We start from the raw sequence: 16796 nt of genomic DNA, 5'->3' as shown, positions 1-16796 counted from the left end.
ATGATTGATATGCTTAAAATAATCTAAATACAAATGCAATAAAAATATAAATGTGTACATAAATGTATATATATATAAATGCGTACATAAATGTATATATATATATAAATGTGTACATAAATGTATGTATATATATATATATAAATATGTACATAAATGTATATATATATATAAATGTGTACATAAATTAAAAAGTTAAATGTAAAACGGTGACATAAAATAATGTAGTAAATGTAAGTAGTATAGGTCAATAAAAGTAGTATAAATTAATAAAATATTAAAAGTTAATATTTATAATAATAAGCATATAATAATAAGCAAAATTAATTAATTTGAAACATTATAATTAAGGGATTAAATGCAAAACAGTGATATAAAATAATGATGTAATAAATATAAGTGGTATAGGTCAATGAAAGTAGTGTAGATCAATGAAAGTAACATAAGTTAATAAAAACACTATCAATCAATATATATAACAATAAATAATAAGCAATATTAATTAATTTTGACATCATAAATTAAAAAGTTAAATACAAAATGGTGACATAAAATAATGTAATAAATGTAAGTAGTATAGGTCAATAAAAAGAGTATAAATCGATAAAATATGACAAGTTAAAATTTATAATAATAAATAATAAGCAATATTAATTAATTTGGACATCATGATTAAAGGGTTAAATGCGAAACAGTGATATAAAATAATGGTGTAATAAATATACATATTAAGTCAACAATATACTCAATAATAAAATATACATATATATACGCGAAAAGATATAGCAGTGTTAAATTAATCATTTATAAGATATTGACGCTAAATTGAGAATAAAATAGTCCATTGATTTTAAAATGGAATCGCGCATAATTCTGTATTGGCAAGCTGCCTAAAAGTTGCCTCTTTTTTGCGATGTTGATTAGCTGCCTCAATTTGCATTGTAAATTATATTCATAACATCGAAAGGCTGTCATTGCGAGGGTTAGCAGTTTGACAGTTTGTCCAAAATAAAATAAAATAAAATAATAATATGTTTTAATACTTTAAATTCGATTAATATTTTTGACAGTTATTAGCTGATTTCTGCGTCAAAAAATATTAATCGCAGATAAAGTATATATACATATATTATAACTATATATTATAACATATTATTTTATTTACAATACATTATTATAATTAAAATAATAATATATTTTAAGTAATATAATATGTTATAATACTTTATCCGCGATTAATATTATTGACAGAAATCAACTGATAACTATCAAAAATATTAATCGAGTTTAAAGTATTATAACATATTATTTAAAACATAAAAAATTATTTTATTTTATTTTATTTTGGACAAACTGTCAAACACACTGCTAACTCTCGCGATGACAGCTGCTCGGTGCTATGAATATAATGCACAACGCGAATCGAGACAGCCAATTAGTATCGCAGAAAAGCGACAACAATGGCAATAACATGCCTTTATTTAGAAAGGGATACATAGCAAGCATGTGTTACAACATGTAAACAGTGATAAGAAACGATAATTATTATAATTAACGCAGGCTGATTTCTTTTTGTTAAACAAATTTCTGTTTATATGCTACATTTCCAAAAGTCTAGCATAATCAGAAAGAGAATAATTATGAATTGATAAGCAATCGTTACAAATTTTATCGCTGTTAAAAGAAAGCATAGCCGTGTAATTCTGATACATGTTGCGAATTCTCTTAAAATAGTTTTGAATAAATTATTTTTTAAATATAATGAATTTTCAGGTATAAAACACGCGTCTATACATCATTATGTTCTTATAGGCGTGTTTTTACACGCACATTTTCGTATAATAATAATAATGTTTTATTTATATATAATAATATACTACAGAGATGCTATATCTATTATTGTATTAAACTCTCTTGCCATACCAAATAGTTAATTACATCTCGTATAAAAACTATGGTAATATCTTACGAATATATAACGTAATATAATAGAGTTTGGCTCTTATCGATGTTTATTATTCTTTTTTAATATACGTTATATCGTACAACCGTAAATCTAGTTGAGAAAAGTATATCTTGAACTTACAAACGTATCATAGTTAAATGTTACGATGACAATCAAAATATTGAGTAGAATTTCCAGCTTTATGAAAACTAAATAATATATGCATTATGAAGAATATAAGTGAATGCATGGGTAACAAAATTTACAATATCGCAAATCATAAATTTAAAATATCTCATTGTTCATCATCTTTATCTTTGCAAAATAAAGAAGATGCTCTCTTCGCCTCTCTAGTTTTGCCATAAAAATAGATAAATAAAAAAAATAAGAGAGTTTTTTTACAAAAATATCAACAAGTTTATACAATTTTTAAAATCAGCATAATTTAAAAAATTTTCTAACATCCTTTTTTCTATTTTTTTTTTCTATTTTCCGTCCCTCATTCCGCCTCTTCATTTTCTTTCCATTCTTACGTTATTTCTATACACGATACATAAATTCATATTAGCGTACATATTTTTATATACATCTTCTTCTCGAATACTGCATGAACGTGACAAATCCTCGTAAAATTAATATTTGTTTATTTAACAAACTACCTATGCACAACTTCAGTTTGTTTTTTTTCTCTCTCTCTCTCTCTCTCTCACTCTTTTTGCAGTTTTTAATGACGGCAGTACGACTGCGAATCAGACTAGAAATTGTTGTTTCTCTCATTATCTCCTCGTTTAACAAATTTATCCTACGCTTAGAGCGTAGAGATGAATTACTAAATGCATTTTTAAGGCCCTCAGTCACTGTCCTCCGCGTTTCGCGGAACACGAGTCAGCGGTCGCCGACTATCCTCGTCCGATCCGTATATAACTTCCTCTTCCGAGTCGTTGAACATCGAGAACGCAGGATTATCTTTCGTTATCGATGAGTCTGCAATAAAGAAATTTTTTGACAGTCATATACATGTTTAATAACTGTATAATTATAATATAATTTAAAAATATATGTATAATTTATATTTAAATATATAATTTAAAGTATATAATAAAAAGGCAAAATAAATGTCACGTTAGATTCCCTGAAGACGTCTTCTTCGAGATATACTCACGTTGTCCGTAGACCTGCTGGAGTGCGGGCGCGTAAACGTACGCCATGGTGTACAAATAAAAATTGAGGAGACCGTAAAGGGCCATGAATTGCGCGGATGTGCGATAATAAGTGGAGAGGCGAGAGGCGAAACTGTCCTCTAAAACTCCGGCTCCGAATTGACGAGCCGTCACCAAACTGCAGACGCCGGCGACCACTGCTGCAAGTAGTGTCAAGAACCGCAGACGAAGATCTGCAAAACACAAAATATTAAATATTGCTCAGAAATTAATATTTATTAAAATTAAACTTAATATTAATATAATATAATATAATTTAATTTAATTATATTAATTTATAATATTAATTTAATTAATATTAATATTTATATTCCAAAAATGCAAATAGTTATATACAGTCTCAAAATTATATTCCATTCTTTACATTCAAAGAAAAAGAATCTCTCTATATATATTTTGTCCATCTTGATATTAAAAGTCTACAAATATCATTCTTGAGATTTTTTTGCTTTTTTTTTAATTAAAAAACAGAACTAATCTTATACACAAAAAATTTTTTAAAATATATAAGTTACATTAATATTTTTAGAATACATTACCCATGTATATAAATATAATAAACAAACGTATTTCATTTTAGCGAATAAATGTGTACATAAAGCGGAAAATATGAATAAATAATATATAAATAATATATAATATATAAATAATATAATATATAAATAATATTATATAAATAATATTATATAAATAATATAATATATAAATAATATATAAAATTTTTTAATTGAAGCCTTATATTAGCGTTAAAAAGATATATACTTACCAAAATATGGCATAGATCGTAATTCGCTGTATGCCTTCAATATAAGAAGCAACAAGTATGCGATGTAGAAGCCACCGACTGTGAAGAAGAATACCTTGAAGCCCTGGAAAACGGAAAACGTATTAATATACAGCAGTAAATATGCAATATATACATATTGTTTTCTTGTTAAAAGTGATATCGCGAAATCACATCTTTTTGCCGCTCATCATCGATAGACCAGTTTCGATCTCTTCGACCGCTTTCAATGCGATGCCAAATAAAGATCGAGGACTGGTAATCTTGAAGTACCAGAGACTAGCCGATGGAAAAATATTTACGACAGTACTGACTCGTGACTCGATAAGAAGAGTTGGAAACAATAGGTGTTTTGCAACGTCAACATGAGACAATTCGGTAAATATTTCTTCACCATCCTTGAGAGCTCATTAGCGATGCACTTAAGTAAAAATATATTTTTTATCGTTCTTCATAATTATATAAATAAAATATAATTCAGTATAATTATATTTTATTTATATAATTATATTTTTTATCAATTAATAGTAATAAATTTCGGTCACGATATCAGTTTTCTTTTCACGCAAAATTTATTCAGAAGTCTATTCAGAGACGCACGCAATATATAATTTTATTTTACACTTATTTTAAATATTTAAAGAATAATATTTAAAGAATTTTCGCGCAATTCATCAATTTTTCGTGAAGCAATGAATAATCAGCTGTTTGTCCGATCAGCGATCGGCATTATTATCCTGGAAATTTCGCTGAGGATCAACGGATTACACACAATTGTTGAATGTCCAGCGGAATTACAAAAAGACATCGCAAAATATAGTGACTTGAAGCTGCGGATCAGCTGCACGATGCAGCTCTTATGTCCACCGTTAAAGGAAGAGCCGAATTATGAGAACCCGGGTTACCAGGTACACGAGCACAATCCCGATGCCATGTGCGAGGTGAAGCTCAAGATCAACGTCGTGAAAAATCCAAGTGTGTTCGAGACGGAAGAGAAAAATCCGTGCACCGATCTCGAGCATCATGAACATCAGGTGTTGCTGCCTCATTCGACTAACTGCAGCTTGGTAAGTTTCCTCGCAAAAAAATTACAAAGAATTTATAAAGAATAAAATCTTTCACTTTTTACCCGTTGACATTTTCCATTTTTGTTTGCTTGTATATATCTTTCCATCGAACTGAATCTTTAATTTTAATAAAGTTTTTTATATGAGATGTCAGCTGAGGAATATTCTTTCATTATAATAAATCGAAAAGGCTCTAATATATAAATATAAATTATAATAATACATCTAATATATACACTATATCGTAAGTGTGCGTATTTTCATTCAAGTTCTACAAATGCGACTGGGGACTGCCGATGCTATTCGAGTGCCCTGAGGAATTGCACTTCAATCCCGTTCACCAGGTGTGCGACTGGCCCTGGCAGGCGGGCTGCGACTCGTCCTGGATCGGTTGCCCGCGACCTTTTCCACGATGCCCTATTCAGTATCCGGGTTTACTGCCGCATCCCTTTCTGTGCGATCGTTTCTACCAGTGCGATTGGGGAACGCCGCGATTACAAGCATGTCCCACCGGACTTCACTTTGATTCGCGTCTCAAGGTTTGCGACTGGTCTTACAACTCCAACTGTCGAAATTGCTGAGGTCGTAGGAAGAAGAACATGCGGTTCGCAAATTGACAAGCCAATTAAAAAGAAGAAAGAAAGGCTCTTTTTCGAGAATATATAAACATATCTGTCAAAAAATGGAGATGGAAAACGCCACAAAAAGAGAGATGTCGGTTTTTCTATACAATAATATAATAAATTATATATATATTATTAAGAAAAATAATATATTAATTAATGAATAATATATGTATTATTTATTAATTAATCTATTAATTTATTATTAATTAAATATATATTAATTATTATTATAATGATAGATTATAATAATATGTTTCATCAAACGTATCTATAATAATAGTTTATGATAATATTCTATTATAATAATAAACTGTACTAATTAGCGCGATGGATACTTACGTAATAATTCGATGTATCGAGAACGTAATTGTAAGTGGGGTCCTCCAACTCGGTGCAACGAAGCCACGTGGCGAGGGTGAGTGCAGCACCCCATAACATCCCTACTACTAAGAGCTTGGGCAGGTAAAACGTGATGAGCCGTCTCTCATTCTAAACAAATAAAATAATCATTAATCAATGGATCAACAATTCGTGTAATAAATAAAAATGTAAAAACTAAAATTTTGCAATGATATATGCAAAAAATATAATAATGTAATCAACGTGTTAAAATATTCAAATAATAATTTTCATTACTATAATACTTTAAATAGCGAGAGATTTAGAAATATTGCAAACCTTACTTATTTAATGCATTTTCAAATTTATTAATTAATTTAAATATTATTAAGATATGTGATAAATATGTATATTGTATATATATAACAAATTAGCTAACTAATCTAATCTTCTACTATTTCGGTTTTACACACAAGATTATATTGCGATTAATTATTTTATTCCGCGTTTGATTTTCGAATATCAATACCTGTCTGAGGCCGTGATAGACGCAGAGCCAGAACATAAGAATGGCGCAAAGAAACGTCGTTTGTAGAATCGCGTCCAGCATACCGGGCACCCAGGAGTTCACCAAGAACGTCATGGGAAACAGCGGATCTGCGTTTTAGACAAAATGTAAATTCGACAACGTGTCAAAGATTATGAGAATATAAAAACAACTTCGTAATCTCAACAACACTTACTATTGTACAGAATCAGTAATGGAAGAAGTATAGAGATCCACTTTTGCTCTATAGACCAATCGTGCAGCGGATACTTTCTAAGCGAATGACCGAACCAGCACTGAAAGTGGATACATTTTTCTTCTCTCAGTTTCTAGAGCGGGCTTTAATTGTTCGCGAAGAGAAAAAGAACGAGTTAAACAAAGTCGACGCGAGTTTATTTTGCGAGTTCTTCATCATTGAAATCGAAGATGGCTGCAGAGCCGATAAATTTCTATCTAGTTTTTTTGTCTAAGGAATTCTTCATAATTCTTTAGAATTTTCTTTTCTGATTTTTTTTTTTTTTAAAGAATGCTCTTTTTTCGTAAAAAGATTTATGTTTCAATTATAAAATTATATTAAAAAATTACATAAAATAATTATATAATATATAAAAATATATAAAAAAATAATATATAAAAATAATTATATATCGATTTAATTTGTTGTCTAAAAGTGACACATGATACAATAATTAAACCGAAATTCTTTTTATTCTATTTAATGACATCACCAAAAAAATATTGAATTTTTGAAACCAATCTTCGATATCAAAAAATCGACTCGTCAATTTAACAGAAACAAAAAACGCGACGTTTGACTCATTATTTTAATCACATGTTTTACGCGATCGTGGATTATTACCATGACTCCGAACGTGGTCAGTAAGAAGATCAATCGGAACCAGATCTCGATCTGCGTGAACGCAGGATTGTAGTTCTTAAACTGTGAACAGGAAATACGAGGACGAGATTCGGAATTGTCATATGTCGAAAACAGGGCGCAGTGATCACATTTTCGGCAGTGCAGTGCTTACTGACGTAGAATGTGAGTTCTTGTATCGTGTATCGCTGATGGAAGCTCTCGAGTCCATGGAAGCGGACGGTGATTATGTAGTAGCTGTAATCGAGGAATCCGAGATGGGCGACGACCAGCTCCTCGCAAGATTGTCTCTCGCACTTCAAGTGTCTGGTTCTAAAAAGAAAAAAAAACGATAACAATTTCGCTCTCATTATATTAATAATAACTCTTTCGTAAAATTAATTTCGCAAACTTGTTCGATAGCATTTTCGTACCGATTATGTCCAGCTTCCGGAGGTAGGACAGACACGAGCTTGCGATCAGCAGTGATACCGTCTATGGAGACGCTGACTTGGAAACCCTTGTCGTATCTTTCATCTGCAAAAGAAAACACAATCGTCAATAACTGATAATAGTTTTTTAATATAATTAATATATTAGATTAATATATTATTAATATTAATATAATACATTAATATATAATATTAATATATAATAATTATATAATATAATATATAATAATATAATATATTAATATAAATATAATAGTTTTTTTAAATTAATAGTATTTTAAAGATAAAATAGTATTTTATAGATTATATACTAGAATATAAAAGAAATAAATTTGGGATTTTTTTTCATTAAACATAATGATAGAGAATACAATGCTATAATCTTTATCATAAAATTAAGAATCTTGCATACAGTTTATTCTTATTTATTACATTTATTTTCATTTATTACTATTTATTACATAATATAGAAAAGGAAAGAAATTAAATCAGCAAGAAATTTATCATGAAAAAATAAGCGAGATAATTATCCTATCCTATAATAATCGAGCTGTACATTATGTAAGCATTTTTCGCTATTAGTTCAAATGAAAATCATACGTTACCATCGTTATTCGATGTCGACAGCTTGGCGATTACCCATAATTGCTGGCTGTACGTGGACAACAGAGGTGTCTTCATGATGAATGGACCAGTAGCCATCTCGCTGCCGTTCAGATGCGCTTTCTGTTCGCTGGTCGACGTTATAGGTGGTCCTTTAAAAGCATTTTAACACGTTCATCATCATTATAATATATTATATTTTATTAATAATTTTAACATATTAATATATAATATGTTATATATATATAAGATTAATATTAATATAAAATATTATAATATATTATAATATAGTATAATATATATATTTGAAAATATAATAATTTATTTAAAATATATTATAATTTGTTACTCGAATATCGCATGGTATTTATGATATTTTTACAAGAAAATTGGGAAATTATTTTGCTGAAATACTCACCGGCGAGGCCGATAAACACTGCTAATCCAAAACACGCGAAAAAGGCGATGAAAACCATAACAAATTCCCTCTTGTGCATCGAATACAAGCGCATCTGCACGGATCTATACAACAAATGTACAAGTTTCAATTAATTATATATATAGCTAATTATAAAATATGTAGAATTCATGAATTAATATACTGTCAATATTTTAGAAAGATGAAAAAAAATATTTTGCGACACATTTCGTAATATAAATATGAACGTCGTGAATTGTGTCAAATTGATGAAAAAAAAGAATCTGTTCGCTTTTTTTAAATGACCCTGACATATATATATACTCGTATATTAATAAGAATTATTTTAAAAAATATTAAAAATTATTATATAAATAATTTTTTGGGAAATTGCTCACCTCTCGCAGCGATCATGATGATAAGCAGGCGCGATGTACTTGTTAAATTCGCTAAAGAGGTCACTGAACTGTGACAGCGCGTTTCTGACCTTGAGGTTCCAACCAGCGGATGGAAGATGATACGAATATCCTAATCCGGGCCCGTCCATCATCCTCAGGAATGCCTTATTTTCATGTACCTAACGTTCTGATGCGCATTCTTTTTTACTTTACAGTCAATAATTAATACAATTAGTACAGATTTATTTTTATAAAGAATATATATCATTAATATTATATTTTCTTCTTCGCATATAATAGTATATTTTCTTCTTCGCATAGACTACATTGAATTTGTATAAAGAGCTTAGGAGAAAAAAATTATAAATCGAATTTTGTAAGAAAATTATACAAGATGTAATGAAACTCTAAAATTATTTTTATATGGAATTTTTCGATGAAACCTACAGATAATATACATTTCAAAAAATCCTTATTAGTCGTGTCGAAAAATCAAATAACAAAAATTTACACAAATCACAGACGTAAAACACTGAAAATATTAATTATAAATTAACTTATAAAAATGCATACACTTTTTGTATCGACAATATTTCGCTACACAAATTATTATTATTAGTAGTATTATAAATTTATAATTGCATTATAAATTTATTTTTTATCAAATAAAAAAAATAAAATAAAATTTTATTTTACCTTAATTTAATTCACGTTAATTGATTAAAATAAAAGATGTTTCAACAAAAAGAAAGATATCTATATATATATATAGATATCTTGCGCGTAAAATACCTGTCATTTTTCAATAAAGAATTAATCCTTTATCGAAACAACTAATCGCAACAATATACAATTTATTATAAAAATGACAGATTTATGCCTTATATACATATCGTGCATGTAAACAGGAAACTCACCTTCCTCTCACTTTACTGCGCGATAATAGGTGCTACTTCTATCTGATAATAAATACCGCCCGCCCGCATAATTCGGGGATGATTTCATGGACGAGATGCCGTATCGAGCATAGACAAGGGACTCGTTGACATTCGATTCGCGTAATCTTGCAACCGAGAGCGAAAATACGAGAGCGACCATACGAACGCGAGCCAAGTGTTATGTATACGAACGAGGAACATCGCGAGAGAGAGACGCGCGCACTATTGATTTTCACGTCATATGCTATACGAACCAGGCCTGCTAACTCATATCGGGGGGGTTGGAAGCGATATACGTTAAATAACGAGGGCAGATATTTGTATCGTCGGATAAGAGGTTTCAATAGCATTGTTATGCGTCACATACGTATGTGTTGCAAAACTAAAACAATCCGAGTCGATTATATATACCTTCATACACTGGTGGATGACATTCGTCGAGGACGAAAGGATTCGCAGCACGAGCGGGACGAAGAGATTGAGATATATAAAGGCGTATCTCTCTCCGATCGCGATTAAAATAAATAATTTATTATATATGTACATTTTAATCTAGAATATAAAAACAGCTTCGTACAAAATATGGTTCTAAAAATTAAAAAAATTAAGTATTGATCTCTCTGTCTCTTAGTCCCAATACTTGATCTTTCCGTCCCAACCAGCTGTAACAAGTTTAGAAGGCTCGTGCGGATGCCACAGCACGTCGATGCACACTCCATCGTGTGCTTTCCATTTTTTATATAATTTCGTTGTTTTCCAGTCCCATATGTAACATCTTCCGTCTGCATCACCCGATACTAAGTAGCTGTTTTTAAAAGAAAAATATTAATGGAACATAAACACACAACACAATATGAATAAAACTTTTTACTAAAAATATATTCGCAAGATTGGGCCTATATATTTCATTATTTTATTAAGTTTATTCAATTCAAGAATTAATAAATATTAAAATTTTAAGCATTTTGTGAAAAATGATATTATTCGATATATTTGCAAAAAAAGCATTTGCACTTATACTTTCTCTTATTAATTCTACAATACTTGCGCAAAATAATATTCTTTATAAAAAGAAGACATTGCAAGAGAATATAAATATGAAATAATTATATATATATATATATATATAATTAAATATTAATATATGTATATAATTAATAAATAAATAAATAATAATTTAATAATTTATTTAAATAAATTAGTATTCCTTAAAACATTTATACTAAATTATTTTTTATTTTATATATTTATCTTATATTTTTGCATATATTTTTAGTGTTTAGATATAGTGATATATCGTACTTATTGTCCAAATTAATTTTACAATTAATAAATCAATATTAAATGCTAGAAAAACTGCACTCTCGATAACTTTGGAATCGTATGAATACAAAACATTATATAGAAAGCTTATAATTTAGTATATCTCTTAAGGAATACTAATTTATTTAAATAAATTATTTATTAAATTATTTATTTATTTATTAAATAAATAACAGAATATTAATTTATTTAAATATTACCTATTAATAAAATGATATATTACCTATTATAAAAAATTGAACAATTTTCTATAAAACTTACATAAGATCTTGATATCTTGAAAAATCTTTAATTAGAGATCTTTAAAAAGATCTTTAATTAAAAAAATCACATTTTAAAGAAACTTAAATATTGCAAAAACATGTTAGATGTGTTAGATATGTTAAACATATGTTTCTTAAGTGATTCCCTGATTTTTCAAGGTAAAACAAAATTCCTTGAGAATACCAGGTTTTCAAGGTTTTTTTATACACCCTGAATTTAAATATATAATTTAAATAATTTTAACATACAAATAAATGATTAATAAATACCTCATATCTGGAGAGAAATCTAAACCGCATGCATATCCAGCCACCATGTGTCCCGTGAAGGTCTTCTTTCGATTCATTTTGAATCTATTTAGCGCCGAGAATATGACGATTTTATTGTCCATACTCTGACAGGCGAGCCATTTTTGGTTTCGTGACGGCGTCACGGCTGGCATGGAATGCATCGATGGGTCGGCTATATATTTCATGTCCACTGGAATATCCCTGTGCAAAGGAGAAGAATTTATTAATCAATCTAATTTTTCGGAAGTAACCCTTTATAATAAGACAATAAAGCAATCATATACCATTCCCAAACCCGCAGACTTTTGTCGTCACTAGTTGTAACGAATCTTCTGTTTTCATCGACAAATGTAATAGTATTCACCGCACCTAAATGTCTGTCGTATTCCTGAGTTATTTCACCGGAACGTATATCCCACTGTAACAAAAAAATTTATTTATTAATTATTCAATTCAAGATTTATTATTATCAAATTATCTGTTACTAATTTTATTTTAATAGTCGAGAATAAACATTGTCACATATATTAACTCTCATATTAACTCTCGTCAAAATTATATAAATTTGATGAATATATTTAACACAGGGTTGGGCAAGTTAATTATTTTTTTAAACTAAGTTAAGTTAAAGATAATGGCTTATACAATTAATTCAATTACGTTAAAAGTGCATGAACAAAAAACTAACTCAGTTAAAAGTTAAGTTAAAATTAAATTAAGTTAAATTAAATCAAAAGTTAATTTTAAAAAATATTTATATTAAATTAAAATGTCATAACTTTAATACTTTTAAATTTAATATTTTATTTGTTAATCTTTTTAAAATTTATATAAAATAACAAACAGCAAAATAACAAATATTTTGTTTTTACATAGGAATGTATTTTCTTTGTAATTACAATTATGAAAACAATAAAAACTAATAGTAGTAAACCTTTATTTATTTCACTTGTAAGAATGACATACATCATAGAATGATGTTCTTATTAAAATTTAATCGTTATTAAAAATTTAATTGTCCAATGTTTAAGATTTTATAGAAAAAAAATAATGGCATTCAAAGATGAAAAAAATTTTTAACTTAGAAAAAAGTTAATAAATTTAAGTTTAAAAATAACTAGTTTAAATTAAAAATTAACTCATTTTAAATTAACTAAGCTAAATTAAAATAAAAGTTATTAATTTTTTAACTTTTAACTAATTAACTAGTTACTACTCAACCTTGTTTATGATATATACAATATACTTACGCAAATAATTTTCTTATCACTGGTACCAGCTACGAAGAGGTGCTGCTTATCCGGATCGGGGTTGAATTTGGCACAGTATGGAATTTTTCTACTCGTAAAACGACTGATACAAGCTCCCGTTTCCGTGTCCCATAGTTTCACATAACGATCGTAAGCCGCTGACAAAAATCTCTTGCCGTCGTTATCAAAACTTATGTCTCGCACCGCTTGACGATGTCCGTAATATGTACGAACGCATCTCCTGTCCTTATACACTTCCCACAACTACGTATAAAAAAAGAGATACATTTCATATAATATATTATTTGCAAGTAATATATTAACAGATCAAAGTAATAAAATAATAATCATATTATTTAGCAAAATGCGTGTAAATACCTTCACTCGGCAGTCCATGCTACAAGATAATAACAAATGCGCTGTATGAGGGAACCATCGAATTTGCGAGATGCCTTTTGTGTGACCTTCCCACGTGTGAATTTGCGCTTTCGGTAAGAAACAACGATCGGGTGGCGATTCCGATCTCAAATTTACACCCACATCTTGAGGTGCATGCAAGAACGAGCGTCCTTGATAATCTACACTGTCCTTGACTGCAATATAAAATTATCAAGTATTATAAATTAATTCCAAAAATGATAAAAAGCTTATTAACATAATTGTTCTCTTTGGTCGAAAATATTTAAAATAAAGAATTTTCTTAAAAAAATGAAGCTAAAACTTTCATAAATCAAATCATTTTTAGATTAAGATTTATCCTTCGCTATTATTGTCTGAATTAGTAATGATAGAAGTTACAACTCTATATAGGAGAAAATTGCGACTGTTTTTTCTAAATATATATATAAAGATATTACTATGCAACACTGTCTTCTCCTCGAGTGGTTTCTCCTCTGTCTGCTTTCCTCGTTTATTTCGTTTAGCTAGTATTTCTTCCAATTCAGCCGCTTCTTCTTCACTCGGCTTTATGACACGTTTTTCATCCACATATCCACCCCATGGTCCCATAAAACCTTCTATATCCGTTGGATCACTATTTCTATGCCTCTTTCGCATGTCCGATGGTCTTAGAGTAGTATTTTCAAAAACAGTTTTGCCACCCGTTTCTTCAGCAGCTTCTTTTGAACCAATTATCAATCTACCTTCATCTGCACTACCATCTACAGTTGGATCTAATGCATATCCTGGAAAAAAATAAATAAGAATCTAGATATTGGTTTAAATTGAAGTAATAAATAAATTTCAATTAAAATTTGAGTATTAAATATTTAGATATAAATACAACTATCTTGAACATTTTATATATACACATACATTTCTCAACTTACTTAATCATATCTCTCATATATATAATTTTTTTTGTACAAATCTTACAAAAAATGTAAAATTTAAATAAAAATTTTTGTCTATATTACTTTTATAATTTATATTCAGAAGATATATAAAACTTGTTAAAATTTTCTCGCTTATTTTGTAAAATTTATATTACAGAACTTATATCAGTTAAGAAAAATTGACGAAAGAAGTAGTTTTTATCTACAAGATGTTTTATATACAAGACATTTCTATTTACCATAACTAGTAAATGTTCTCCTTTGATTTTCAAACTGAAAAGGGCTAATATGCGCATGTTCCACATATCCGGAGAGTATATTTTTCGCTGCGCGCTGCTGCTGCGTTTTGAATGGATTTTCTGGTCCGACCTCTGGCCCGAAGAGTTCTTCATACTTCAAATTAGATGCTATCTCCGTAGCGGTAGGATCAACATGCTGTACACACAATTCCGTTCCCTGAAAAAGGTGATAGATACAGATAAATTATCTTATTTTTTTATTATTATTTATTATTATTTTATTTTATTCTTTTTGTTATTATCTTATTTTTTTATTATCTTATTTTTTTTTAATTAATAAGAAACAGTTGGACAATATTATCATATAATATCATCACACATTTATAACCTCAAAAGTGAAAAATCACAAAATGCATAGAGTAATGAATATTTACCGAAGGTACAACATCCGGAGCGGAACAGATGTTTAAATTAATAGGCATTGTTAATTTATCAAGAACAATCGACTCGTTATTTTCATTCTCGTTTCCATCTTCGTCGCTGCTGCTGTTGTAATCACGGAGAAGACTGAGAGAAGACGCCATGGTGACGTTTAATGGGATTTATTAACCCTGTGAATTTTACAGAACTCTCCCGAATTGTAGAAAAAATGTTACGTTAGCGTCTGAATACAGGATTTTAAAAATTTAGGAGGAACTTAATGAAATGCGACAGATCCCGAATGACGCATTGTCGGATAAATTTTAAGGTTAGGTTAGGTCGGAGGGGAAACCATGACGTCATCTCTCAAGCCGCGAATTACAAATTCGCGATAATATAAATGTAATAAATACAAATAAGAATTTTACTAGTAATAAATACAAAAATGTTATTTTAAACAAGCAATTTAAACAATGAATATAAAGAAACTCTCATATGTTATTTACGTACAAATAAAATAGATACGCATCTCAAATTTGTTTTCTTCCCTTTTTTCGCAAAATTATGCAGCATCCCGGTAAAGAATTTTTTATGTATAATTATATATAACAATATAAAATTATATAGAAATATATAAAATTCTGTATAAACTATATATAATTATATGTAATTTTATGTGATTTATTATATAATTATATGTAATTTTATGTGATTTATTATATAATTATATATAATTTTATATTAATATTGATTAGATGCGCCAGCCAACATTAATATAAAATTATATATATAATTATATAATAAGTCATATAAAATTATATATAATTATACATAACTTATACAGAATTTTATATATTTCTATATAATTTTATATTGTTATACATAATTATAGATAAAAAATTTTTTACCGGGATCTAGTATGCAAAATATTTTTATTCTATAGTAGCTTTAATACTATATGTTATGACATATATTTGTATACATATATAATTATATTTGTGACATATAATTATATATATTTTACAATACATTTCGATTCTTATATGCATTATGAGTAATTTATCGTCTATTGAGGAGTAACTTTCTAATTATAATTTGCTGTACAATTTCACTTTAAATTTTTAAATTTAAACAATTATTTTTTTAATTTTTAAAAGTTGTTCTATATAAAATATATTAGAAATATGACATATATGGCAGGAAATGATGCTTCAACTAAATATTAAAATGTGATTTATATGCTATATATCATTATTGCTATATATTTACTGTGAATATTATGCTTTATTGATGATATAAATTATGATCATTTCTGACCGATATTTTCAAAGTCACTCCTCATTTATACCTGAATATATCATTTAAACTAGATCTCGACTGATATTTGTCTTATTTTAATAATATGTACATACATATGAAACATGAACATAGTAATTAATGTGCTATGTTGATTAAATGCATTGAGATACCGAATACAATCGAT

At 28.3% G+C, this 16796-nt stretch overlaps 3 protein-coding genes across 6 annotated transcripts; 1 reads left to right on the top strand and 2 right to left on the bottom strand.

The window, feature by feature from the left end:
- Positions 1-1272: 1272 nt before the first annotated feature.
- On the bottom strand, positions 1273-10562 carry LOC145943593 (transmembrane protein 181). 2 transcript variants are annotated; one of them, XM_083051209.1, is made up of 13 exons: positions 10173-10562; positions 9256-9462; positions 8858-8961; positions 8442-8591; positions 7819-7921; positions 7564-7717; positions 7388-7468; positions 6725-6824; positions 6511-6638; positions 5982-6131; positions 3932-4034; positions 3108-3338; positions 1273-2929 (listed from the first exon to the last, which is right to left on the bottom strand). In XM_083051209.1, exons 2-13 carry the CDS (start codon positions 9405-9407, stop codon positions 2796-2798), a joined length of 1590 nt encoding a protein of 529 aa, XP_082907335.1. In that variant the 5' UTR covers positions 9408-9462; positions 10173-10562; the 3' UTR covers positions 1273-2795. The 2 variants fall into 2 exon arrangements, with proteins under 2 accessions (XP_082907335.1, XP_082907334.1); XM_083051208.1 differs by having other exon boundaries at positions 9256-9442.
- Positions 3906-5963, top strand: LOC145943594 (peritrophin-1-like). Of its 3 annotated transcripts, none has more exons than XM_083051213.1 (4): positions 3906-4066; positions 4150-4327; positions 4739-5016; positions 5286-5963. In XM_083051213.1, exons 2-4 carry the CDS (start codon positions 4315-4317, stop codon positions 5595-5597), a joined length of 603 nt encoding a protein of 200 aa, XP_082907339.1. In that variant the 5' UTR covers positions 3906-4066; positions 4150-4314; the 3' UTR covers positions 5598-5963. The 3 variants fall into 3 exon arrangements, with proteins under 3 accessions (XP_082907339.1, XP_082907337.1, XP_082907336.1); XM_083051211.1 differs by having other exon boundaries at positions 4670-5016; XM_083051210.1 differs by lacking the exons at positions 3906-4066; positions 4150-4327 and having other exon boundaries at positions 4642-5016.
- A 140-nt stretch (positions 10563-10702) lies between the features above and the next one.
- LOC145943591 (pre-mRNA-processing factor 17) lies at positions 10703-15660 on the bottom strand. Its single transcript, XM_083051207.1, has 8 exons — positions 15328-15660; positions 14894-15110; positions 14178-14504; positions 13699-13913; positions 13321-13584; positions 12355-12488; positions 12050-12271; positions 10703-10998 (listed from the first exon to the last, which is right to left on the bottom strand). Exons 1-8 carry the CDS (start codon positions 15475-15477, stop codon positions 10821-10823), a joined length of 1707 nt encoding a protein of 568 aa, XP_082907333.1. The 5' UTR covers positions 15478-15660; the 3' UTR covers positions 10703-10820.
- Positions 15661-16796: the final 1136 nt, after the last annotated feature.

The sequence above is a fragment of the Prenolepis imparis genome, unplaced genomic scaffold (assembly GCF_030444845.1).
Source record: "Prenolepis imparis isolate NDT839.2.m4 unplaced genomic scaffold, iyPreImpa1.0 SCAF_12, whole genome shotgun sequence".
Classification (NCBI taxonomy): domain Eukaryota; kingdom Metazoa; phylum Arthropoda; class Insecta; order Hymenoptera; family Formicidae; genus Prenolepis; species Prenolepis imparis.
The sequence above is the reverse complement of the archived record's forward strand: the minus strand, read 5'-3'. Positions and strand labels throughout refer to the sequence as shown.

Excerpts from the sequence above, each read along its gene's own strand:
- LOC145943594 (XM_083051210.1), top strand. The coding sequence starts at position 4,642 with ATGAATAATCAGCTGTTTGTCCGATCAGCGATCGGCATTATTATCCTG. Across the intron at positions 5,017-5,285 it reads ATTCGACTAACTGCAGCTTG|TTCTACAAATGCGACTGGGG; the intron begins GTAAGTTTCCTC and ends TTTTCATTCAAG.
- LOC145943593 (XM_083051209.1), bottom strand. The coding sequence starts at position 9,407 with ATGATGGACGGGCCCGGATTAGGATATTCGTATCATCTTCCATCCGCT. Across the intron at positions 7,718-7,818 it reads CCGGAAGCTGGACATAATCG|AACCAGACACTTGAAGTGCG; the intron begins GTACGAAAATGC and ends TTTTCTTTTTAG. Across the intron at positions 6,132-6,510 it reads TCTATCACGGCCTCAGACAG|AATGAGAGACGGCTCATCAC; the intron begins GTATTGATATTC and ends TTATTTGTTTAG.
- LOC145943591 (XM_083051207.1), bottom strand. The coding sequence starts at position 15,477 with ATGGCGTCTTCTCTCAGTCTTCTCCGTGATTACAACAGCAGCAGCGAC. Across the intron at positions 13,914-14,177 it reads GGAGAAGACAGTGTTGCATA|TCAAGGACAGTGTAGATTAT; the intron begins GTAATATCTTTA and ends TTTATATTGCAG. Across the intron at positions 12,272-12,354 it reads AGTCTGCGGGTTTGGGAATG|GGATATTCCAGTGGACATGA; the intron begins GTATATGATTGC and ends TCCTTTGCACAG.